This window comes from Halyomorpha halys, unplaced genomic scaffold (assembly GCF_000696795.3).
Source record: "Halyomorpha halys isolate HHAL.00 unplaced genomic scaffold, Hhal_1.1 Scaffold184.1, whole genome shotgun sequence".
Classification (NCBI taxonomy): Eukaryota; Metazoa; Arthropoda; class Insecta; order Hemiptera; family Pentatomidae; genus Halyomorpha; species Halyomorpha halys.
The window spans coordinates 312850-335990 of record NW_027105747.1 but is presented as its reverse complement, the minus strand read 5'-3'; the positions used below and the strand labels follow the sequence as shown (position 1 = coordinate 335990).

General features: G+C 31.5%; 2 protein-coding genes across 3 annotated transcripts in view; one reads left to right on the top strand and one right to left on the bottom strand.

Moving 5' to 3' along the window:
* Window positions 1-1932, bottom strand: part of m (miniature) — a 17446-nt gene extending 15514 nt beyond the window's left edge. For both annotated transcript variants that reach the window (XM_067053493.1, XM_024358857.2), the window contains exon 1: window positions 1657-1932. In XM_067053493.1, the coding sequence (XP_066909594.1) occupies window positions 1657-1884 (228 nt within the window). In that variant the 5' untranslated portion in view covers window positions 1885-1932. The remainder of the gene's footprint in view (window positions 1-1656) is intronic.
* LOC106679206 (digestive cysteine proteinase 1) overlaps window positions 1-23141 on the top strand; it is a 401586-nt gene that overhangs the window by 187283 nt on the left and 191162 nt on the right. The gene's annotated exons all lie outside the window — the stretch shown is intronic.

Sequence of the window (23141 nt, the reverse complement as noted above, 5' to 3'; positions counted from 1 at the left end):
CTGACCGCACCCCCCGACCATCTTCTCCAATCAGTAATCTACGTTCCAACTATATACACCTCATAATTAAAATTTATAGTATTCATATTTTCAGGTTCTATACTTAAACTAATGTATAATTTTAATCTACAACAAAAATAATGAGTATAAAAATATCATTTAAGCGCATGTGACAAAATATAATTTAAAATTGTTAACATATAATCCGGTGAGGGTGAGGCATGCCGAAGACTCGGTAGTAGACATCAACCTGTGAGGCCGGGTAATAGAATACATTACGTCTCCTCATCCACCTCGCTACGTACTTCACGTCCGCTGCCATCTCAATATAGCTCCTAAAAGAAGGACGGGCTAAGTTACTATGGTCAGTATATTAGTCAACGTCAGTGTATTGCGAGGCGTCCTATCAAGTCCGGATCCGCGACGAATAGCAACTTAATTAAAAAAAGACCGACTCATCCCAACTTCTAATTGCCCATCACTCAACAAGTCGGTGATCTTGAGTATATCTTTCCCACTGAGATGGGGAGAGCGAGGTACAAACGTTTACGAGATCTCAATTAACTTACTAATTTCAGGGATATGAAGTGTTTTAAAAATGTAAGATCTTTGATCTAATAAAGGGTATGATGGTTGGTGGTTCGATCAGAAGTAAAATACGCAGTTTTAAAACTTTATCGCATTAAAACAATACTTTAATTCTATAGTTGAATATTGCTAACTATTTTCTGTCCATGCAGAGATTTCGGGATCCTTTAAAGCCCTTTTTCAGAGCAGATTACCAGAAACAAGGTTGGACCATGAACTATTGAATTAAAGTGGTAAACACTTCTGAGCCATCCAACGTTCTTGCAGCCATAACTGAAACTGATCTTTCTCTAATTTTTTCGTGATACAGTTACTTCTATGCTTTTTGCATTATTACTATTATATTTCTGTATTGTATGACAAACTCATCAGCAAATTTAAATGATAATAATGATAACAAAAAGTGCCTTTGATAATTCAAACTCCCCTAAAGTTTTCAGAACCTTCAGTTGGCTAAAAGATGGCATGAGTTCAAAAAATAATTTAGCCATTTCTTTCTTTCTGCTTCATTGATATAATCCCTTCAAGTCAGATATCAGATGAACAAAGTTCTACCTTTTGAAAAATATAAAATCAATACACCGATTTCATGATATTTGGCTCTTTCAAAAGGATTCTGTTCTTTTCTCTTTGTATAAGGATTAAATGTATGTTTTTGCACAGTTCAAATATTTTTAATTTCTCGGAAGAGGCGTCCTAAATCGCTTGATAACACATAGGATAAACAAGGAAAGAAGCTTAAAACATACAAGTTAGAATGTGGTTTCATTTTATGAAATAATCATTTTAAAAACAATATCCAAATAAAATCATCAAATAAATTGTTTAAGGATTTATTTTAAAAATATTATTCCAAATAAATTCTGCCTTGCTAACTATAACCTCGACGTTCAAGGATGACCTCATCTTTTGAATTTAAAGTTGTTTCACTAAAATATGTGATGTATACCTCACCTTCCCCCGCCACCATTTTGTTTTTGATTTTCCGAACCTTTGACTGATTTATTATTTGAAAAACTTAAGGCTTATTTAAGTTCAATAAGATTCTGATACAGTTGAGCTACTTACTGTATTTTCGTAGAACTGCCCGTTGAGATCGGGCTTCGTTCCGCACCTGGCGTAAGCTATCCTGAAGGAGAAGAAGGTCTTGCCGGTGGAGGGAGGGACGTAGACACAGCGAGGGTCGGCGTATTGGCCCTTGGAGGAGACGATCCCTTCGAAGGGCTGGGTGAAGCTGAGATGGACGTCCATATGGTCCTTCCCGCACATCACCTCCAAGGACTGGATCGCCGGCATCCCCTCCGGTCGTTCCAGTGGCCAGATCTCCCCGCACGATATGCTCCTCTGCAAACAAATAGATAATTGATAAACATTTGTAAAGTGTTGTAAACTTGAAACTAAGGATAAAAAATGCATTCTATTTTCATTACTAAATAATATATGACGTCTGTTACGCAGGCTGATCTGATCGATTTGATATGTTGGCAAGGAATTCTAGAGCAATACTGAACTGAGATAAATATGCAAAAATTAAGTAGAATAAGGAAAAAAAAACTTTATTATTATATAGATAAATTATGAAATTTAAAAAATCTGCTGTAATAGGGAGGGAGCTCCATTTTATGAAATTGAGATAAATATAAAAAAATAATAATTTAAATTCATTTTTGAAGTGAAGAAACTCTTGTAACGAAGTTACAACTAAAAAAAAAAATATTATACAGGAGAAAATTGATCTCGTGAAATAGAAGATGTTGGGGGAGGGGAGGAGAGCAATGGAATTCAATTCTGGCAGGAAACTTTTTATATTGTAATAGGATAGTAGGACATTACAGTAGTACAACTTCGACAGGATCGGTCTAATCGACTGAGCTCCTTCAAGCTATAACTCCCCTGTTACAATATAAAAAATGTCCTAGTAGAATTGTCTTAGGAAATAGCTGTTCTATTCTAATGAAGGAAATAGCAGTTCTATTCTAATTATTATTATTGTTCAGGAACTAAAAGTTTCTGCCTTCAGCTATAACAGGAAACGGTTACAACTTTTTTTTTCTATTATCTATAATTCAAAATTCTATCTTGACGCTAAAAAGGGGATAAGATGAACCCCAAAAATGGAATAATGAAGGTTTTGGAACAATAGAATTGAAATATCTTGAAAACTAAAAATCGAAGTTGTTTTCTATAAGGGAGGGGAATGTTCAGTATTTCATCCTCATTGCATTGAGTTATAATTCAAAATTCTATCTTGATGCTACACCGAGTTAGAGAGTGGAAAAGATGAGGCCAAAAACATTGTTAGGGTAAATAATTAATTATTATAATACGTTTGAACTTTTATTGTTATTAGAGTGATGGGTGCCATTTGTCTAGCCATGCTCCCGTTCTAAACACTTTCGTATTACCAGGATAAATTTAGTCAAAAAAATGTTTGACAAAAATTTCGCTTTGGTCAGCCAGTCCCAAAACTACTATAATTTAAAAAAAAAAATAAATATAGCGTTGAGACCTACTCCCTTTTTCTTTGAGTTATGGAAGAAGTTTAAAATATTAGAGCAGCCTCCAAGTTACATTTGGACAAAATAATACATGACATTTAAGGAACAAATAAATATAGGCAGTACTAAATGCTGATGAACTCTTCAATTACTAGAATGAAACATTATATAAAATACTATAGAATATTGTAATGGAAAAAATCGTACTCTATTTTCTATTGCTGTTGAAGTCTTATATTTACAAATGTTGTAATAGGAAATTTCGATGAAGTAGATTTATTTCTGGATGAGGACCAAAACATCATGGTTGTCTGGGGTTTTCATAGCTGTAAGATGAGTACACCAGTCGAACATTCATTGCCTATCCAGAAGGCATTGAGAGAAAAGAGTTGCGAATTTCTGAAGCTCTGTTTTTTCCTTTATAATTGGGGGAGAGGGAAAGCTTGGATTTTCACAAAGTGAGAGTATATATTTAACACAAGTATGGCTATGTGGAAGTTATTTACATCATTATAACAATAATTTTCTTTAATTTGTTTTTATTTATTTATTTTAATATTATTTATTTATATTGTCTGTAAATACTGTAAGAATGGATTATTTTTCAAAATTATACTTTTCAGTTGGGGAAAAATATAATGCTTGACAATAACAACAAAACAACTGTATAATCATTTTTTTAAATATAATTTATTTATTATATATTAACAAGTAAATTTGCTTTAGGTGACATAGTGACATGATACAAAAATGTGGAGAATCTACCCGCTGATAGAACTCCAATAACATTTCTAGAGGAGAAGATCTCGAGGCCATTTTCTTTTCAGACGCCTAGGAGGATTATTAGGTAATGAAGGAGAAGCCAGGTTAGAAACAAGTGGATTTAGGTGGTTGAGAAGTTTATCATGGAAGAAATGATATTTGGTTCTGGTCAAATCGGTAACATATGGAACATTGAGGTCCTGATGAATGACTTGATTTGTGACAAAGTAAGGAGCATTAAGGATTTTGGACTGTAAGGATTGGATTCGGGAGGAATTTGATGGTTTAGTGGAGCCCCAAAGCTCAACTCCGTATGTCCAGATAGGTCTTATAATAGTCATGTAGATTAGTCTTTTGTATTGGATTGGCAATTTAGACCGTTTGTCTAGTAAATTGTATTAGTCGGAATCGACGAGCAGTTTCTTGTCTTTTTAGTCTTGTATGAGGATTTCATGGCAGTCGTTTGTCGAGATTTAGTCCTAAGTAACGGATATGTTCGACAGGAATAAGTGGGGTATTATTAAAGGATACTGAGTGATTTGTTGGGATTTATTGGAATTAATTTTAATCCTGCAGTTTTGGCACTATTGTTTAAGGGTGGTGATGTGGGATTGGAAGGTTTGGGATACAATGTAAGGATCATTGTTCACTGACATTAGACATGTGTCATCGGCATACGTGGTGAGGATAGTGTTAGGATGGGTTGGGATGTCAGCTGTGAAATATAAAGGATATAACTATATAAAGAATAGGACCAAGGATACTACTCTGAGCTACACCAGCAGACTGACGGAATAGGGATGAATAAGCGCCGTGTATAATAATTAAAATTGGAGAAGATTCGCAATTAAAACACTAAGATAATAAAAATATTCCTCTCTAGAAAGATTTAGGCATCAGTTTTTCTCCATCATCAGTAATTTATTCTACACTTATAATTCGCGAATCATTCAAAGTGATAATGAATATATTAATAATCGAAGCTAGTAAGAGCCGTGACCAGTTACAATGGATAGAAATGGGGCTAGCGCATTGTTCGATAATTGAACTTGTATGGTTTAATATTCTCGAGACATATTGAATGAATAAACGTATCAATCCAAATGAGGGATGAAATTTTAAGTGACTGGTAAGAGGCGGGCTTCAACCCACCTGCGGATCTGGGTCACTCGAGGAATGCGAAATTTACATAGCCTCCCCCGGCCGCATCCCATTGAGTATACGCAATGTCGGCCTGCTCTTAGATCTTCCTTCCTAGCAGTTATTGCATTTTAGTATCGGGTAACAGTTTATTTCAACTGAATTTATCTGATGCCTTATTGGATGTACGCTGTGAATACGAGCTGAGTAAATATATGCAAACGATCGCCTAGCTCCCTTGTTAATCAAATACCACTAATTTATTCAATAAGTATGTATAAAGGTTTTTTTTTAAAATTTATATATCTATGCATTACTGAATATAAACAAAAAAAATAATATACTATATCAAAAATTTAATCTATTTCTACTTTCACACACTTTTTTTATCGAATGTATAGTAAGGGAAAGTAGAGCGATCATTAAAAATTTCGAATTCAAAGGTTTGACAGAAAAATACATGTTGAGTGCAAATGACCAAAATTTAGAGGAAGTCTTTTTTTTTAATTCGGAATTCAAGCACTGTAAAACTATGAGGATGACCTGGCGGAAATTAAAGGACATTTAGTTTTTATCAAATTTATCAGAGCTATTTTTGGGAACTTTAGCGCACTTACTCAGCCTCCACTGACTCACCACCAGTGATGGGACGAGAGGGATGCGCTGGGATCTTTTGAGTTCTAATCTACCCCTCACATGTGGGGGATAGGGTGGGCTCAGGGATCCTCAGGTCGATTGTTTAAATATTGTATATTAGAGTGTAAATGTGACTAGAGAATCTATTATTTTATCATTATGTTATTTTATTTATTTATTTTTCATACAGATAGTTTGATTATGTTCATTTTGTTTATTCTTCTATTTTTATATATTTTAAGAGAGTTTTTTTTTATTCATTTATTTAATTTTATTTTAGTATGTATGAGAGATCATTCATCACTATTACCTATTGCCCACAACTGTGTGGCAGATTGTAATATCTATCAATAAATAAAAAGTAGTATTAAAAAAAAATTTTGAGAAAACCAAAAAAATTGAGTAAAATCAATCTTTTGTTATTGACATTTACAAAACTTATTCCAAATGCAAGTGTTTAGTTTTTATAAAGAGAAAATATGTCCTTTACTGTTTTCCATATCTTTTACAGGCCCAGCTGGAAAATGGTCACTTGAAGGGAATGTTCCTCCCACGACTAGCATTTGTTCTTGCCCCAAAGAGGGTAACGCTACTTCAAATACTTTGTATTATGCAGAATCGGAAACTGAACCACAATCCTTAACTTTGTTAATTCCGAATTCGTGGAAACTTAGAATTGTGTGACACACACCTCTCTATCAACCCTGTCCGGCGAATTCCTATCTGTCCCCACCTCCAGACATTCTCATTCTGATCAGAGTAGTCGGAGGACACTCTGTGATTTGTATATATCAGATTGTAAATAAACGTTGCAAATATAATGTCTTAGTCTATATTTCTTTTTCATATAAAGCATATCTTACACTACTCTGTTGGTTGAATATCGTGACTTTCGATACTTTGTTTTTTGGTATTACTCCCTATATCTGTTATTTACAAACTATTAGAACACATAAAATTAAAAACAAACAAATATATATATGAATACACATCTGCAGCCAAGCAGCCTTTTCCATGAATTGATGTCTGCCTAACTGAAGTGTTCAGATCTCGGCGTGTTTTTTTACGACTTTATGACCCATAGGGTTAATTTAATAACTTTTTTATTAAAAAATAATGAGGGGTAGGTTCAGATGTAATTACACAGCAGATATAATTGTTTTTAATGGCCGAGGGAGAGGTTTAGATCGTAAAATTTTTACAACAGACGACGCTACTGCTCAATGCGGCCAAACATTTGAACAGTGAAGGAAAAGTCTGGTTAAATTCTTGAAATCAGTTGGACTTTTGAAGTTATTAAAACTTAAATTTTTATGCTATGATTAAGTAAGATCACGTGCTTGTGACTAATTCCCACCACCTACGAGTTATCTTCAATCGCCAAAGCTTGTTGTCGGAAATTTATTTTTATCAATTTATCAGTTTTAATTAAAGTTAGTATTTTATTAATTTTTTTTTTGGCTTCCTTTCGGTATATCAAAGGTTTTATTTAATTTTTTTCTTACCTTCTAACAGGCTAAAAATAATCAGCAATAACGGACTCCCAAAATTGATGATTCCGATCTGGCGGGTGATCAGTTACGGCGTCGTGTGTATTCTTTCTCCCTTCTCGTTTTTACTCTCGAATCTGAAGAGATTATCCGTGAAATGGTTCAGTTGCATGTATCTGATTCTCGAGAGGATGAAAGTCACGAAAACTGTTATGGGGTCATGGTTCAGGACGTGCGTGAACTGAGGCTTAAATCACTTAGCAACCTCCTTATGTCATACCCGCTCCCAGCGGTTTTAGTAATTTAAAAACTCTTGTAAAACAATTAAACTCGCATCTCAGATTAAGTTCAACAAATTAAAAATGTATAGATGGACTTTGGATAGCAATTAATAATAACGTGTTAACCCAATATTACGATCATCTCGTGCAATATGTTCTGTATCTGATGAGACGTGGGTTATTTTTGACTGGATTTATTCCTTAATAATGAAGTGGGCTATCCAACTCCTCCTCTCTCCTTTACTCCCACTTTACGTTCCTATAAACAGCTGTCATTTACAGTTTTATTTTTCTTCCATTGCCCCTTATTTTATTTTATTATAATTTTATTTACCGAAAATTCTCCTTCTCTGCAGACTATAATTTAAGAAGGCCTATGTAATATCATTACCTATTAATTCTTCATAGTTTCTAATTAACACTAGGTAATGAGGTCTGCCTCGTGTTTGAACCGAACTTAAAAACTAAAAAATTAAATTTTTTTCTTTTGTATTTTGATCTTAGATTATAACATTTATTTGTCTTTTTTACCAACAAGTCATAATGATTTCTCCTTCTTAATGATTTTTTTCCTGCAATTCATAATAATTTTTCTTTATTGCCTAAAAGTAATAATGATTTTTCCTTATTGTCTATTGGTCATAATGGTTGTGACCTGTATGCAAGAAAGAAAAAAGTATTTAATTAAATAACTATTACCATCGTAGAAGTACTTCTGAAGGTCTAAGTCAACTGAAGGAAAAAGTTTATATGTTTTTCATGAATTAAAAAAATATATTCCTCGTTTAGTTAGGAAATCCTTAATTCCAGCGAGATTTGATTTCTCCTAGAGCCTTATGCTTTATGTCTTGGCATCAATGTCTCTTTCATTATGTTTTGTAAAAATTCATTTTGAAATAATTAAAAACGATTTTACTTTGATTTTGCAATGTGCAAAACTACTGCTAGCCAACCTTATTTAAGATGATTGAGCTCGGTATACTAAGATTCAAGAATTTTAAGCAGCATGAAGATTTAAGAAATATTTGGTTTTAAATTTGAAATTTGTCCCGGTGCATTAAAAATAATAATGTGAACCACTACAACCCATAAAGGGCTAGAGGTTCAATACTTTGTATGGAAGTAGTGTTTTTAGAATAATAGCACTTAGATTAAAAAACAAAAATAAATAAAACAACTGGTAATTAAAAACCAAAAAAATAAGATAAACTACGTTAAAAAGCAACAGATAAATAAAAATAATTCACTCGAGTAATGGATATTTACTCACATATTAAAATTTTTACACACGTTGTTTCAAATAGTTTCAAGGAATATTTTTATAAAATTAAAAAAAAAAAGGTAGGATAGTGGGAGTAACCAATGAGATCCAAGCAAGAAGGAGTTTTTTGAAGGTGAGCTACGATGGACTGTGAGAATGACACACATATCTTAAACATAAAATAGATAAACAGCTGAAATAGTAACTTCCTTTGCGGTCAGTTAGGTAAAACGTAATAGGCCATATGTTTAGGATATAGACTATATAGTTAATAACTACAACTATGTATTTTATAACAATAGCTGTTAGATATTATTAATAACAATAGCTGTTAGATATTATTAATAACAATAGGTGTTAGACACTATTATTAACAATAGCATCCCTTAACTCTCGGTTATTCCGGTTCGATCTATTTTTCCTTTTTTTCTTCTTTACTTATTCATAATATTTTGTATTTATCTGTTTTTTAATGCGAACTGGTTATTTTTATAGACTATTTATTAATATATACATATTGATATTTTTTTCTTGTTACTGTTAATGGTTGGTGTTTCTGAGGATCTGTTGTTAATAATAAACAACAATTTTTTTACGACGTTTCAAGATTTTATTTTTTTCATAGTTATTCCCTATAGTAAAAAAAAATTCTTAAATAATTATTTATATATTTTTATTTCATACCAGATCGGCCTAGTGGGACTAACACGGTTAATGTAACAGTTAATTTCATTTTTTTTTTTTTACAATTGATTATGGGGGTATAGTCTACTGCAAAAGACAACTAACTATTTACAATGCTGTAGGAAAAAAATTAAGATAGTATGGAAGAAATAAAAATAATAATCTTAAGAATAGTGAAAAAGAAAAGTTAATTACCAAAACAATAATATTTATGGATTTAATACAGAATAAATAAATTTTTTAAAATGGATTTAGTGAATTAAAATGGATTATTAAATTTATAAATTTTTTAGGTTAAAAACTTTCAAGGATGAATATAAACTATTTTGTATTTTTCGTCATCTCTACAAAAAACGAAAAGCAGAAGGTTTCTGGAAGCAACCCATATAACCAAAAACATTAAAGAGATGGTAAATTATAAAACTGATACAAAACATTTAAATTCACTGCGTCGACATTATAAACAGATTAACCATATAAACATAAAAAATCAGAGGAAATAAGTAAGAATAAAATAGTTTAATTTAAATTTCACAATAGATAAAATAAGACATATAAATAGGGAGGTAACAAAACAGCACACTGGACATGTTAATAAGGTCCAAAGAGGTAGTATACAATATAGAGCGAAGTTTGTGCTATAGAGAGAGAAGAATGCACAAATAGTGAAGGATAATGAATAAAACAATGCAGTGTGAAACAAATTTCAACCAACTCATATGGATGACATGATTTCGATAGCGAAATTGAAAGTATGACAAGTATAAGGTAAATATAATTATATGAATTTCGAATACACATACATGATATGGATGAGAATTTTTGATTAAAATAAATTATTATTTGTAGGATTATTAAGGTGCATGAATACGGGACAGTTGTCCCGAAACGTTGTATAACTATGAAGAATAATATAGAATAATTTATATTCATCTTTAGGACTTTATAGAATTGAAAACTTTATAGAAGCTATTTAAGAAAAAGACGAAGAGAATTGTAGAATGTCAAAGAATCGATAAATATAGAACTTATAACAGAATGTCCTGCAGCACCCTGGGTTTCAGTTTTCGGGTAGTGGTTGGGTTTCCCAAGTTGTAAGTCAGAGCTGCTTTAACTGTCGGTAAAAGCAAGTGGAATTTTATGAACCGTTGTTTGATATAGTCTTCCATTGATTCCATTTTTATTTCTTAAATAATTATTAAACACTTAAACATTCTTGATATAAATTAAGATTGATCAAATGCTATAACTAAATTTAATTAAATAGAAATATTGCTTACAATTGTTTGGTAACTGATGTGTTCTACATTCACTAAATTATAACTATCAACTAAAACTATGTTGCTAAAATTTTGGAATAATACTAATTCTTAATAAAAGAGAAATGGAGAAAGGTAAGTGTTATTTGGTTTCCTTAGACCCTAACTGTCCTTTTCAGCAGTAGTCCATTTATTGGAGGAAGATAGAGTGGCGGGCAATATAGGTACAATATAGTAGAAAAAACTATTTAATTTTTTTGTACTATATTGTACCTATATTGACCGCCGTCCGGACAATCTTCCTACAATCTGCTAGGTCAACTATCTTCTTCCAATAGTAGTCGATTTATATTTGGCGTACTATAAATTTATTAATTGTGTTAATTTATTATTAACACTAATAATAAATAAACTCACTAATTTAGTCCTATGCGTTTATGAGATCTGAGTAAAATGAATTTGAATTTTTTATATCCAATTTTTCGTTAACAGCCCTGTTCTTATATTGTTCCATGGTGATCATTTCTCTTAGATTTCATCTGTAATTATTTTTCAGCGGTGTGTGATTCCGGTTGAATCAAATTAAAATTTTTGTTTGTCTGAAACGATTAGTGGCAGAAATTTAGTTAGGTTTATTAGGGGTTTTCTTAATAGAAGTGGAACTATTACTCGTATCTCTGTTGATGCACTCCACGTCTTAGATAGTTACAAAATTTCCCGCAGTTCTTTTAACAGAAAATTTCATACACTATATGAATGTATATTTCTTTTGTTTTTCTTGTGCTTGCAAATAAAAATCCTGAATTTGGTTTGATATTTACTGATGTAGAACCTCAGACACTTTATCAATATATATGCAGTTGGCCCCAGTAGAATGGCGGGACCCTCACACGTAGAAAGCTGTATTTCTGGCGATTACTCATCGATAGATTGAAGTGACGTCAAAGCTGGGATTAAGTTTAATATGTTTTTTAATTAAAATATTTCATGTAAAAAGATAACTGAACTAAAATTGGCAAATGTGCCAACAGAACCGGTTACAAGTTAGAAAATTGAATTTAATCAAAACGTGTGACATACATTAAATTACAATTGTAGAATGATACTTGTTTCTCCCTAATGATTTGGCAGTTTTAGGATTCCAAGTCATTTCAAACTAATGCAATGACATACTATTGTTTTATTTGAAGATTGATCTTGTTTTTTTGTTGCTTGTTGTGAATCAATAATATATTGTGCTACCATCCGCTTACCCTCATTGCGTTACAAGAGCCCGAGTGCATCTGAAATCGGTAAAGCAAAAAGCTCTATGGGAAAGTGCTATATCCGAGAGCAGGTTCCTATTCTCACGGTGCTGAGTAAAGAGCTTTGCTAAAAATGCAGTGATTTAGCTGGCTAATTTCTTCTTAGAGGAATACCTCGTTAATTGCCCAAAGCTAGCTGAGAGCTGAGAGCCCAATTAGCCTTAGATAATGAACAGCTGCCTGGTCAGCTAGCTCTTTACCTTACTGAAGGATAGCTCACCGTACGGCTATCGGAGATTAACATCATGTAATAATAATTTCATACCAGGATTTAATAAAAATGTTATTATTAACCTAAAGATGTTAGTTATTATAAGGTTACAAAAACATAATAAAAATGTATTATCCCCCCCCCTATAAATGGATTTTTGTTTAAAGCCTTCTGTAAAAGAGAACAATTTATTTAATTCTAGGTCGTGACAAAAGTATTTGTGCAAACATTCGTTGCTGATATCAGTTTCTATTTTGACCCTTAATCGACTCTGATCTAAATAACACATATTTTTGATTGCTTAAATGAATCTTTTATTTAATTGTATGTATCAATTTTTCTTTTCATCCCGTTTTATAAATTTCACAGTAAATTCCGGTGGAAAATTGTTACTCTTGATCTTCTGAACTACTGAAATAAATGACTAAGTACCAGGGCATAACCGAGCGCGGTTTTTTGTTTTGGTTAGACATTGCAATTCTGCCTTTAGGATGAGTCTAAATCATGTCATCATCTAGTGATGGGTGATTTTGAACTACTTGAGTATGTCCGCTAGTATATGTGTCAACTCGGGGTTTATTGTCTCTATAGTATCTATGTCAAGAAAGTCCGAATAAATAGTATGTCCGACCCAAGACTACGCTCCTGCCTTTAGTTAACGCTTTGTCAAAGAAACATTTTCAGAGAAAGTGCTGGATTGTACCCTATCTTCCCTTACAGCCCTAACAATGCACCATTAAGTATGTCAATGGCGCAGTTCAACACCCACAAAAAAAAAAAACCAGAAAGTCAAATCATAATGAGAAAAGCTTTTCTTGTGGAAGAAAGATTTGTTAAAATGGTTGACAATAATGTCCTATATTTTGAAGTATAATTTTAATATATAGACTATTTACTGAAATTTGGATTAAAATTATTTTCTGTACTAAGCGTTTTGAAATGACATTATATCAATATTAATGGGAAAAATTTAGAAAGAATTTTTAATTATCGTAGTTTTGCAGTTTTCTTAATTTTTCCCATTTCTCATTCTTTTTTTAACCAGAAAATGTATTATCATCACGCATCGCTTAGGATGATCTAGATCCGTGACTCTCAACCTTTTAATGGCTGTTGAACCCTTTTAGTAGAAGTAGGAAAATGGCGGAACCCCTGCATGATCATTGGAATCAAATAGATTGATTCAATTTTTTCAGCAGAAGCTAAGAAAAGCCCTAGCTTAGGTCCTAACCTACACAAAAACTGATCAATATTTGAAGAAAATCTTAAGATGGTAAAATTCAAAACTGTGTTAACGTGGAATGACCCATACACGGAACCCCAGTCCAGATTATTGTGACTTTATCCAGGAGTACCCAGTTTTTCTGTGCCTAATCCGAAAATAACAACTAAATATAAAGATAATGATTAAACAAATATAGTAAATTATAATCTTGCATCTTATAATTTAATAAATTATTTATTACCAATGGATAGTTTAATACCTTGAATTTATTGTTTTATTATTTAGTGATATTATAATAAATCAGTATTTATTAAAAAATATTATATATTAATAAGTTTAATAAGTATTAAAATATTTATTTAATCATTATAACTAAATTGTTATTCTAAAGATTTAATAAATAATTTTATTATTACTACATGAGATACAGAAACTAGATTTTCAATTGTTGTTCGAATGGATTGGTTACTATGGTAGATTTTTGATAGTTGCTGAACTTTCACCTGAAGTCATAAACGAGTTCAATTAAATTTTATAGCAAATATATTTTTAAGACTGAGCGCTTAGGGGATTAGGATATATTTTGAACACCAAATAGAGCTCGCGAATTACGAGCCAAAAAGTAGAGATTTACAGATGTAGAGGATTACATCAAAAAAAGGTTCATGAATTTCCACTCCCTGTTATCTACATATAAAGGAGCAGTGACCTACAACTTGGGATATCCAACCACAACACGAAGACTGAAGCCCAGTTCATCCTGTTATAAGTTCTATAATTATTAGTTCTGTTATTGTCACTAAAAAAATTTTTTTTTTCTCTCTTCATCTTTTTCTTATATTCAATTTCTTTCTTTCTTTTTTTCCATTAGAAGTCAATTATTTATTTTGTTAAATCGAAAAATGTCATTGTCTTTGTTTTTAACTTAACTTTAATCTTTTATTAATAATTATTGTTTTAATCTATTTATTTTATATTTTTTTTATTTAGAGCAATGTGTATAGTTAGGGGTGTCGTTAGTATGAGACTATACCCGCCATAATGAATTGTTAAGAAACAAAATGTAACTCATACATTAACCATGTAAGACCCTCCAGGCCGATCCGGTGTTAAATAAATAAATTGAATAAATAATTGCTTCTTAGTACTTTTTATATAAAATGTACTCTGGCACAGGCCAGGACAGACTATCCAGGGTCGTTTATCGTTAAGTGCACGATTTGTTGCACTGTTTGTTGATAGCATTTACATTTGGCATTAGTAGCCAGGCCAAATATTTTTAGTCTGTGGCCACAAAGTCAACAAGGAGGTCATTAATGTGTACTCTTCACTTTGCAGTAGCTGGTCCCGTATGAACTTGTCAAATGCTTCCTTTTGTTGTATCCTGTTTTATCTTCCATCGTTTAATAGTTTCTGAATTTAATAATATCTATTAATCTTACAGAAGCCATTTTGAAAGTGTTCTGCTGCTGTTATTCTTAAAGATTTTTTTTTAGAAAATGCACGTCAGCTTGCCACTATTTTTTTTTAAACAAAAAAAGGAATTTGAATGATTTACATTTAACAATTATTTAGTAACAATAATTGTAGTAACAAAACAATAAAATCAATTTAACTTCCCGAACGTACAAATAGAAGGTTCGTTATATTAAAAAAAAAAATCTGAACTATACCATGTATATGAATCACTCTGACTTAGCGAAAATAGTCAAGAGTTTCCGTAACTAGAAGAAGATACTGTAATCTATCCAATAAAATTGATCATAAAAGATTTATAAGGTCGTCAAGTGATTCCTTAAATCACAGACAGGCAGACTCGAGCTGAAAGACATCTTGCGCAGAAGACAGACAGGGAAGTAGGAACCAATGATGGACTGTATTGACGGTCGTGGCTCTAATGAAAGGTTTGTGCAGTAATAGCACCCTCCACATCTTCTGCTAACTGAATGCTAACCTGTCCACCCTTCCTCATTCCGTCTTGCGTCTTATTTCCTTCCCCACTCCATTCAGTCCGTCCAGCGAGTTAAGCTGAGTTTTTACTCCTGGATAAGTCCAGAAATTACGATTTAATAAAGATACATTAAATGGAAAAATATTACTTTATTGAAAAGAAAATGGTCAGTGATGAGGTATGTATTACATAAGCTGAGGTCGTCTTAATTTTGCCTCAATCTCACGTAATACATTTTAAATTAATAAAATAACCAATAAACAATAATTGCAAAAAATACAAGATTTGGTTGTATTTTTAACGGGGCAAGAATTTTCTTAAATTATTAAATAATTAGTATTGTCTCCACCGTCATTCTCCTACCACCAATGGAAAATGAATTGACGGTAAATAACCCAAAGAATTTTCCTTTTTTTTTTTTTTTCTCATAAGTTTACTTATACCAGTGCTTAAAAAATTACATACAAATTGCAATTCTGCCATACGCTCAAGCACATTGAAAAAAAGAATTTTACGACACAAAACAAGTAAAGAAGGATGATTGAAAAATCACGTTCTAGACATTACAATTCCACGATTAATAATTACTATCATAAACTGCCAAGAGGTGTATTTGGCAGTTGAGAACCGTGGCTATCAAAAGAAGTGAAAAATGCACGGAAGAAAAAAACTGTCTAATGTATATCATTGTTTATTGATAAGATGGTTAGCTTTGTTGGAGGGTACCACGAACATAAACCCTTGGTTCACTATTTCCACTTTTTGGTAAATTTGCAACAAAATTGCAAACTTCAATGAAAAAAACAAACTACAAATAAATACAACTCATCAAATCCTGAACTAAAGGTAGCGTCTTTTAGTGAATCAGTGAATCATGAAAAATAGCTGATTATAGGGGAGTGAAGAGGAGGGAGGGAGAATTATTCTGATCTGATCCCTATAAAGGGTATACCCCTTGAGTCGCATGATATCTACTGCAGGTGAGATAATGGAATTAATTATCAATAATCAATTTAGTGATAGCAAATTATATATTATGGGCCAAAACTTGTTTTCTGATATACTGTAGTCGTGAGTCAATTCCTATGGGCTCTGGAGCCCTCCTGGGGTCCACCCAGCCTCTTAAATTGGGTAAAAATCTGGCGGTCGAGCGTGATTCTGACCAAATCACCTTCTTGTACAACCGTTGGTCTAGTTACAGTACTTATTTACAAAGTAGTACCCTTAACCTTCATGGATTGTAGCGGTACAAATTTTTATTTAAATCATATATTAAATATCAAATTATTTTATAGTGAAATTTTATTTTGCGAAGTCAATTAATAACATACATTTAAATTCAGGTTCAGTGATAGGAAGATTTTATGTATTATTTAGTTAGGCGTAGTGAACGTTATCTTCATAGTTTAATGTTTTTTTTTGTTTTTTTTCCTCTTTTTTTTTATAAATCATAAATAAATCACAAGGTTTTCGGGGTCATCGCCCTGTTTTAAGGTGCGTCAACATTGTTGCCTTTTAACTTATCTATGTTACCTGACATCTCTCCCAACAAGTTCAATGTTATTTATCTAATGACAAACTACTATTGTCTAATATCACAATGTATGTGACAGTCAGAAGGTATTAGACCATAGTGAGTTGTCATTTGATGATTAACATTCGACGAGTAAGGAGAGATGTCATGTAATAAGTTATAAGAAGACAATTGTTAGTCAACCTAAGGATGGGATGATGACCCATAAAAGTTGTGATTTATTAAGAAATTATAAGTAAAAAGGTATTAAACAAGGAAGAAAATTTTTACTACACCTAATTAATTGAACATATCTTTAATTTTTAGTCTCAAAATGAATTCATTTTATACTCAAAGAGGTGCTAATGGGCCCATCAGATTAAAAACTGAAACCTGTGCATATCGTCTAATATCAATAAGATTTATTAATGAAACTTCAGTAAATAAGATATAAAAAACTTCAGGTTTCTTTAATATATTTTATTAAAACAAAATGTAACTATTTGTCTTCAAAATAAAATGTTTTAAGAAAAACTAAGGGGGTAGCCCCTGTCCATCTAACGGTGGACCAACCCCCATTATAAAACTATTCATATAATTTAATTTAATTTAATTAAATCGTTGAAATATAATGTAAAATAAAATATTACACCGTGATCACCAAAAATTGTTTTACATAATGAGAGAAATAATCGAAATTCTTTTAGGCATCTTTCATGTTTTTACCTGTGTTGTTTTCGTCCAGAAAACTTGTAGACTAATTAGAAAATAACTGCTTATACACGTCTAATCATATTTGATAATTTTAGTTTTGCTTGTTCAATTCTATGTTCTAATTTTTGACAAGTGGTTTATTCCTTTTTGAAATTAATCATCACTAAACAAGAAGTTTAATTATTAATAACAGTTTCTGAAATGTTAAAGATTCTTTAAGCCAATTTGGAGTCCATCATCAAAATATTAAATTACATTTCTTAATAGCCATTTGTAATCAATTGTTTATAAAAATATAAATAGTAATTTATTTATTCAGTTACATAAGCTTACATTTTAAATCCATATCTGTACGTATTGTGTAATTAATGTAATTAAATAATCAACATTACTGCCCATTCTCAAGATCTCAAATTATTGATATTAATTATAATACCAATGGACGGTAGCAGCGTGGTAACGCGCCAGACTGTCAATCCATAGATCGCGAGTTCGAGCCCGGCCCTATCCGGGATTTTTTTTCAAGCAAAAAATTATGCAATACTGTATTGCTTAAGTACATCGCGCGAGGCTTTGGACCTCCAAAAATTATTATACAATAATGGATCATTTATAAATATTTTCAAATATATTTTTTTTTAAAATAATTAAGAATGCTGCAATAAGTTCAATTGAATATGTTATAGGAAATTTTTTTTTCTGCATATTAAATTTCGAGTTATAGGTCAATTAAAAACAATATCCATCGTTATAATTAATATTTAGTTGAATGAATTGAAAGATCGATAATAATAAATTGTTTCATTATATTTTAGAAAAATAGTTTGTCTTGTGAATGGACAGTATGCCCAAAACATTGATCATTAAAAGTGAAGAATTGAACTTGAAGTAAAGGGCATATTTACATAGTTATGAGGATTTTGTGCCCTTGAAGTAAATTGAACTTTGAAGAATCGAAATATAAGTATACCTTTACTGACACACTTAACTTCATTTGGTATTGAATGGATCAGATAAAGTCGAATTATCAATAAATTGCCGGTCCTTAGGTTTAAAATACTGGATATATATTCAATCCTTTAACATTGTGGGAACTTTGATACACGATAAAAACATAGACATATATGTGAGAAATATAACGTTGGCTCGATTATTATTTATATTAGAAATTACCCAATCTATAACGATCGTATACTATATCTGACCTTAAAAATGCTCTGGTCTAAATTCCCAGGATATATCAAAAGTAATAGATTTCTCAGGTATAAATTGGTTCTCATAAATAGCCGAGTGGTGGCTGGCATTTGACTTCATTAACTTCTTCGCCACTAGCTTTGATATACGGTCCAAGAAGCTTTAGATCTAGTGTGTATTTTTCCAAACTTTATCTTGGTATTTAACTGGTAATCTCAGGAAAGAGACTCAAGCAACTCATCCTTCTTTACCAATATTAATAAAATTACTAAAATTCCTGATTTGGCATTTATAAAAAAAAAATTATTTATTTTTTATTTTATTTACATTTAATTTATACAGTTGTAAATATGGTGTAAATGAGCTCTATGATCTACATTATTACTGTCTATAAACAAAAGACGATATAATATTACAATAAAAACAATCCGCTGTCAAATTCACTTAAAATTAGTTTAACGATTCTTTCGAGCCTGGTGGGTCGTACATGCTGCAATATAACAAATTGATTTACTTTTAACAATTGACAATATTTTGTCTTAATCTGGACATTGAAATTTCATGCAAGCGTTAATAATAAGTACTCCGTTTTCCAAATAATATTTTGAAACTGTTGATCCCAAAAATCCACAAACACAGCAACGATTAAATTTTGCCAAACTGGAAATCATGCTTTTTATATTATTTGTGCATAGTGAATAATGGCTTAAAATTCATAGTTTTTGCTTCATAAACATATTCTGAACGAAAAACACTGTCCCCACGACGTTTAAGTGGTGAAGGTGAAAAATCTCTTTGTTTAATTCATTAGTTCAATACATCAACCAGAAACCTAATGGAAAATGAGGTCTTACATCAATACAAATCTTGAACGTTCTAAAATCGATAATTTTGATGAAAAAGAATTTTGAAATAAGTTATACAATATTTGTTGTGATAAATTATTATAGTGAAAATATACTGTGGTTAAAAGTTTTAAATTAATATGAAGAATTGACAAAATAGGGTAATTGTGGACTGAAATTAATGGCCTGGGCAGAATAGCCTGCATTAAGTTTTTTAAAATTGATGTGGTTCTAAGATTGTCCTTTAGGATGACCGAATCGGCCGAAACGTCGGACTTATAAAGAAATAAAAGTGTTTTGAGACGAAAAGTGGATGAAATTTATTTTATTTACACAATAATAACCAGTCTCAAGAAAGTGTTAAGAATATACATAAAATAAAAATGTATATTGTATTGTAATATAGTTTTCAATGATACAAAATATATTTGAAAATATTATAAAATATACGTTTTCCTTCTTCTTCTGGCACCAATTTTTTATTAAATAAAAGTATTTTTATTGAAAATTAAAATTTGTACGGCTACAACTCAAGAGGTGTAAGGGGTTCAGTAGTTTGTAAGGAAGTACTGTTTATTGAACCACGGTTCTGTAAGGAGATGATTTGTTAATGAACACGCTCAAACGTGAGATGTTTTCTAAAATTAAGGATTTTACCCTTCGTCGTAAACCTTCGTCTTGCCCTACAGTATCTTTTAATAATACCCCACTCATTCCTGTTGAACAGATCCGTTACTTAGGACTAAATCTGGACAAACGACTGACATGGAATCCTCATACAAGACTGAAAAGACAGGAAACTGCTCGTCGATTCCGACTATTACAACATTTACCAGACAAACGGTCTAAACTTCCAATTCATTGCAAAAGACTGATCTACATGACTATTATAAGGCATATTTGGACATACGGAGTTGAGCTATGGGGCTCCACTAAACCATCTAATTCCTCTCGAATCCAATCCTTACAGTCCAAAATCCTTCGTAAAATCCATAATGCTCCTTACTTGGTCACAAATCAAATCATCCATCAGGACCTCAATGTCCCCTATGTTGCCGATTTGGCCAGAACCAGATACCAATCCTTCCATAATAAACTTACCAACCACCCAAACCAACTCGTTTCTAACCTGGCTTCTCCTTCACTACCTAATAATCCTCCTAGACGTCTGAAAAGAAGATGGCCTCGAGATATTCTCCTTTAGAAATGTTTTTGGAGTTCTATTGATGAGTAGATTCTCCACATGTTTTTATCATGTCATAATATCACTTACAGCAAATTTACTTGATGTGTATATATGTATACAGTTGTAAATATCAATAAATAAATTATTAAAAAAAAAATTAAGGATACCTACTTCATGGGTCTGGGTGGAACCCATAGGGTTTCCGAACTCATAGGGTTGACTCACGGCTACAGTAACAGAATAAATAATTATCTGTAAGAGCTGGATTCGAACCGTTAATGAGTGTTATAGGGCAGAAAATATTTAGTCACGTCAATTTTAGTTGCTGATACATAAAATTAATAATATATATAGTTTTACCCTGATACCACCCACTTAAGGCACCCATAAAGAATCTCTTGGCGAAAGTAGATGATTTATTCACTTTTTCTGACATTATTTGCGGCTACGACGCACCTAGTTTGAAAAACCAATACCTCTATCATATAATTTAATTATTTCTTGACTTATCACCGATAATTTTCACTCCTTATCTTGCTTGGTCAAAATAGTTAGGACGTTAGTGAGTTAGCATGCTTAGATAATGTCTTCGATAACTCGCTTCATTATAATGCTAATTATACTGCATCAGATAATCTTGCAAATGAATTTATCATGGCTTGAATTATTTCCTGCGTGTAATGAAAATATGGAGTGGCCTAAGGGATTTTTGTATGGAAAACGTTTTTTTTTTCTTATTTTTCGTTTTAATAATACATTTAGATTATCTGAAATCATTTACGAACTGGGTTCAAAACAGAAAAACGAAAAAATACAAAGTAAAAAGGAGAAACATTAACTACTAGCATAACGTTTTATAATAAATTATATAATTGTATATTATGAAAAATTTTGCATGATACAGGTTTGCTTAGTTATAGTAAAAATATTCATATAGTGTCACACTTTTTATTATCTTCTAACTCCTACGTTTCGGCTATCCCTACCATTTTCAAATAAATTTCACTCATTATAAATTAATTCTCAAACATTCTGAAATATCTAACAGACTACCAAATATACATATAACTACCTCCTACATGTATGTATTCAATAACTCATTTCGTCAGGAAGGTACGGAAAAAAAAAAAAAATCTTAAACATAAATTTCAAACAAATACAATATCACAGCATTTGTTATGAGCAGGATTTTATGCCTTCGTCAAATTTTATCATTATAATTATTCAGTTTACAATGTCTATTACACTCATTTCATACAGAGATAAGAGTGTAATAGACATTGTAAACTTAATAGTAGAAAATTTGTGTTTCAGAATGTTTTTAGAATTAATTTATGATAAGTGGAATTTAATTAAAATTTTAGTTGATAGATCCTTCAAAATGGCCAGAATGGCCGAAATGTAGGAGTTCAAAGATAATAAAAGGTGTGGGACTATGTGGATATTTTTGTTATAACAAATCATATAATAATAATTAGTTATTCTCATTGGATGCTAAAATTTTCGATTTTAAGAACATATTTTTCATTTTCTGCCTGAATTCACAGCTTTCCTAAGTTTGGAAGAGTTGGAAAAAAAATGTATGTTATATAATAAAATAATGGAAAAACTTCCTCAGTGGATCCGAGATATTACATCTGCATGTGGTTGTAATTTTAAGGACATATTTTCATTTTCTGCTTGAATTCACAGCTTTCCAAAGTTAGGAAGTGTTGGAAAAAAAAAATGTATGTTATATAATAAAATAATGGAAGAACTTCCTCAGTCGATCCGAAATATTACATCTGCATGTGGTTGTAATTTTAAGGACATATTTTCATTTTCTGCTTGAATTCACAGTTTCCCTAAGTTTGGAAGAGTTGGAAAAAAAATGTATGTTATATAATGAAATAATGGAAGAACTTCCTCAGTCGATCCGAGATATTACATCTGCATATGGTTGTAATTTTCCATTGGAGAGAGGACGGAATATTACTCTTTCATTAGCCTGCCGGATTTGACAGTTGACTAACAGAAACGTGAGCTGAGAGGAGCCGAGGGCGTACCGTTGTATGTATTTGCTTTGGAAATAGCTGCTTCCTGGCCAAACAACAAAGCCTCCTCTAAAAGCTTTGTTTGTTCTCTTCATTAGTGAGTCCTCAACGCTTAGTGATTCTCAACTCTGCTCAAGATGCTTCCACGGTTTGTTCCTTTATAAATCGTCACACATCTTTAGGCTCACCGGTAATTTAACGTTCTCTAAAGAAAATCGATTTTGGCATAATTAAACCTATTAATACTCTGATAACAATATTTAAATTGATAGATTTATTTATTGATAGATATTACAATCTGCCACACAGTTGTAGGCAATAGGTAATAGTGATGAATGATCTCGTACATACTAAAATAAAAAATAT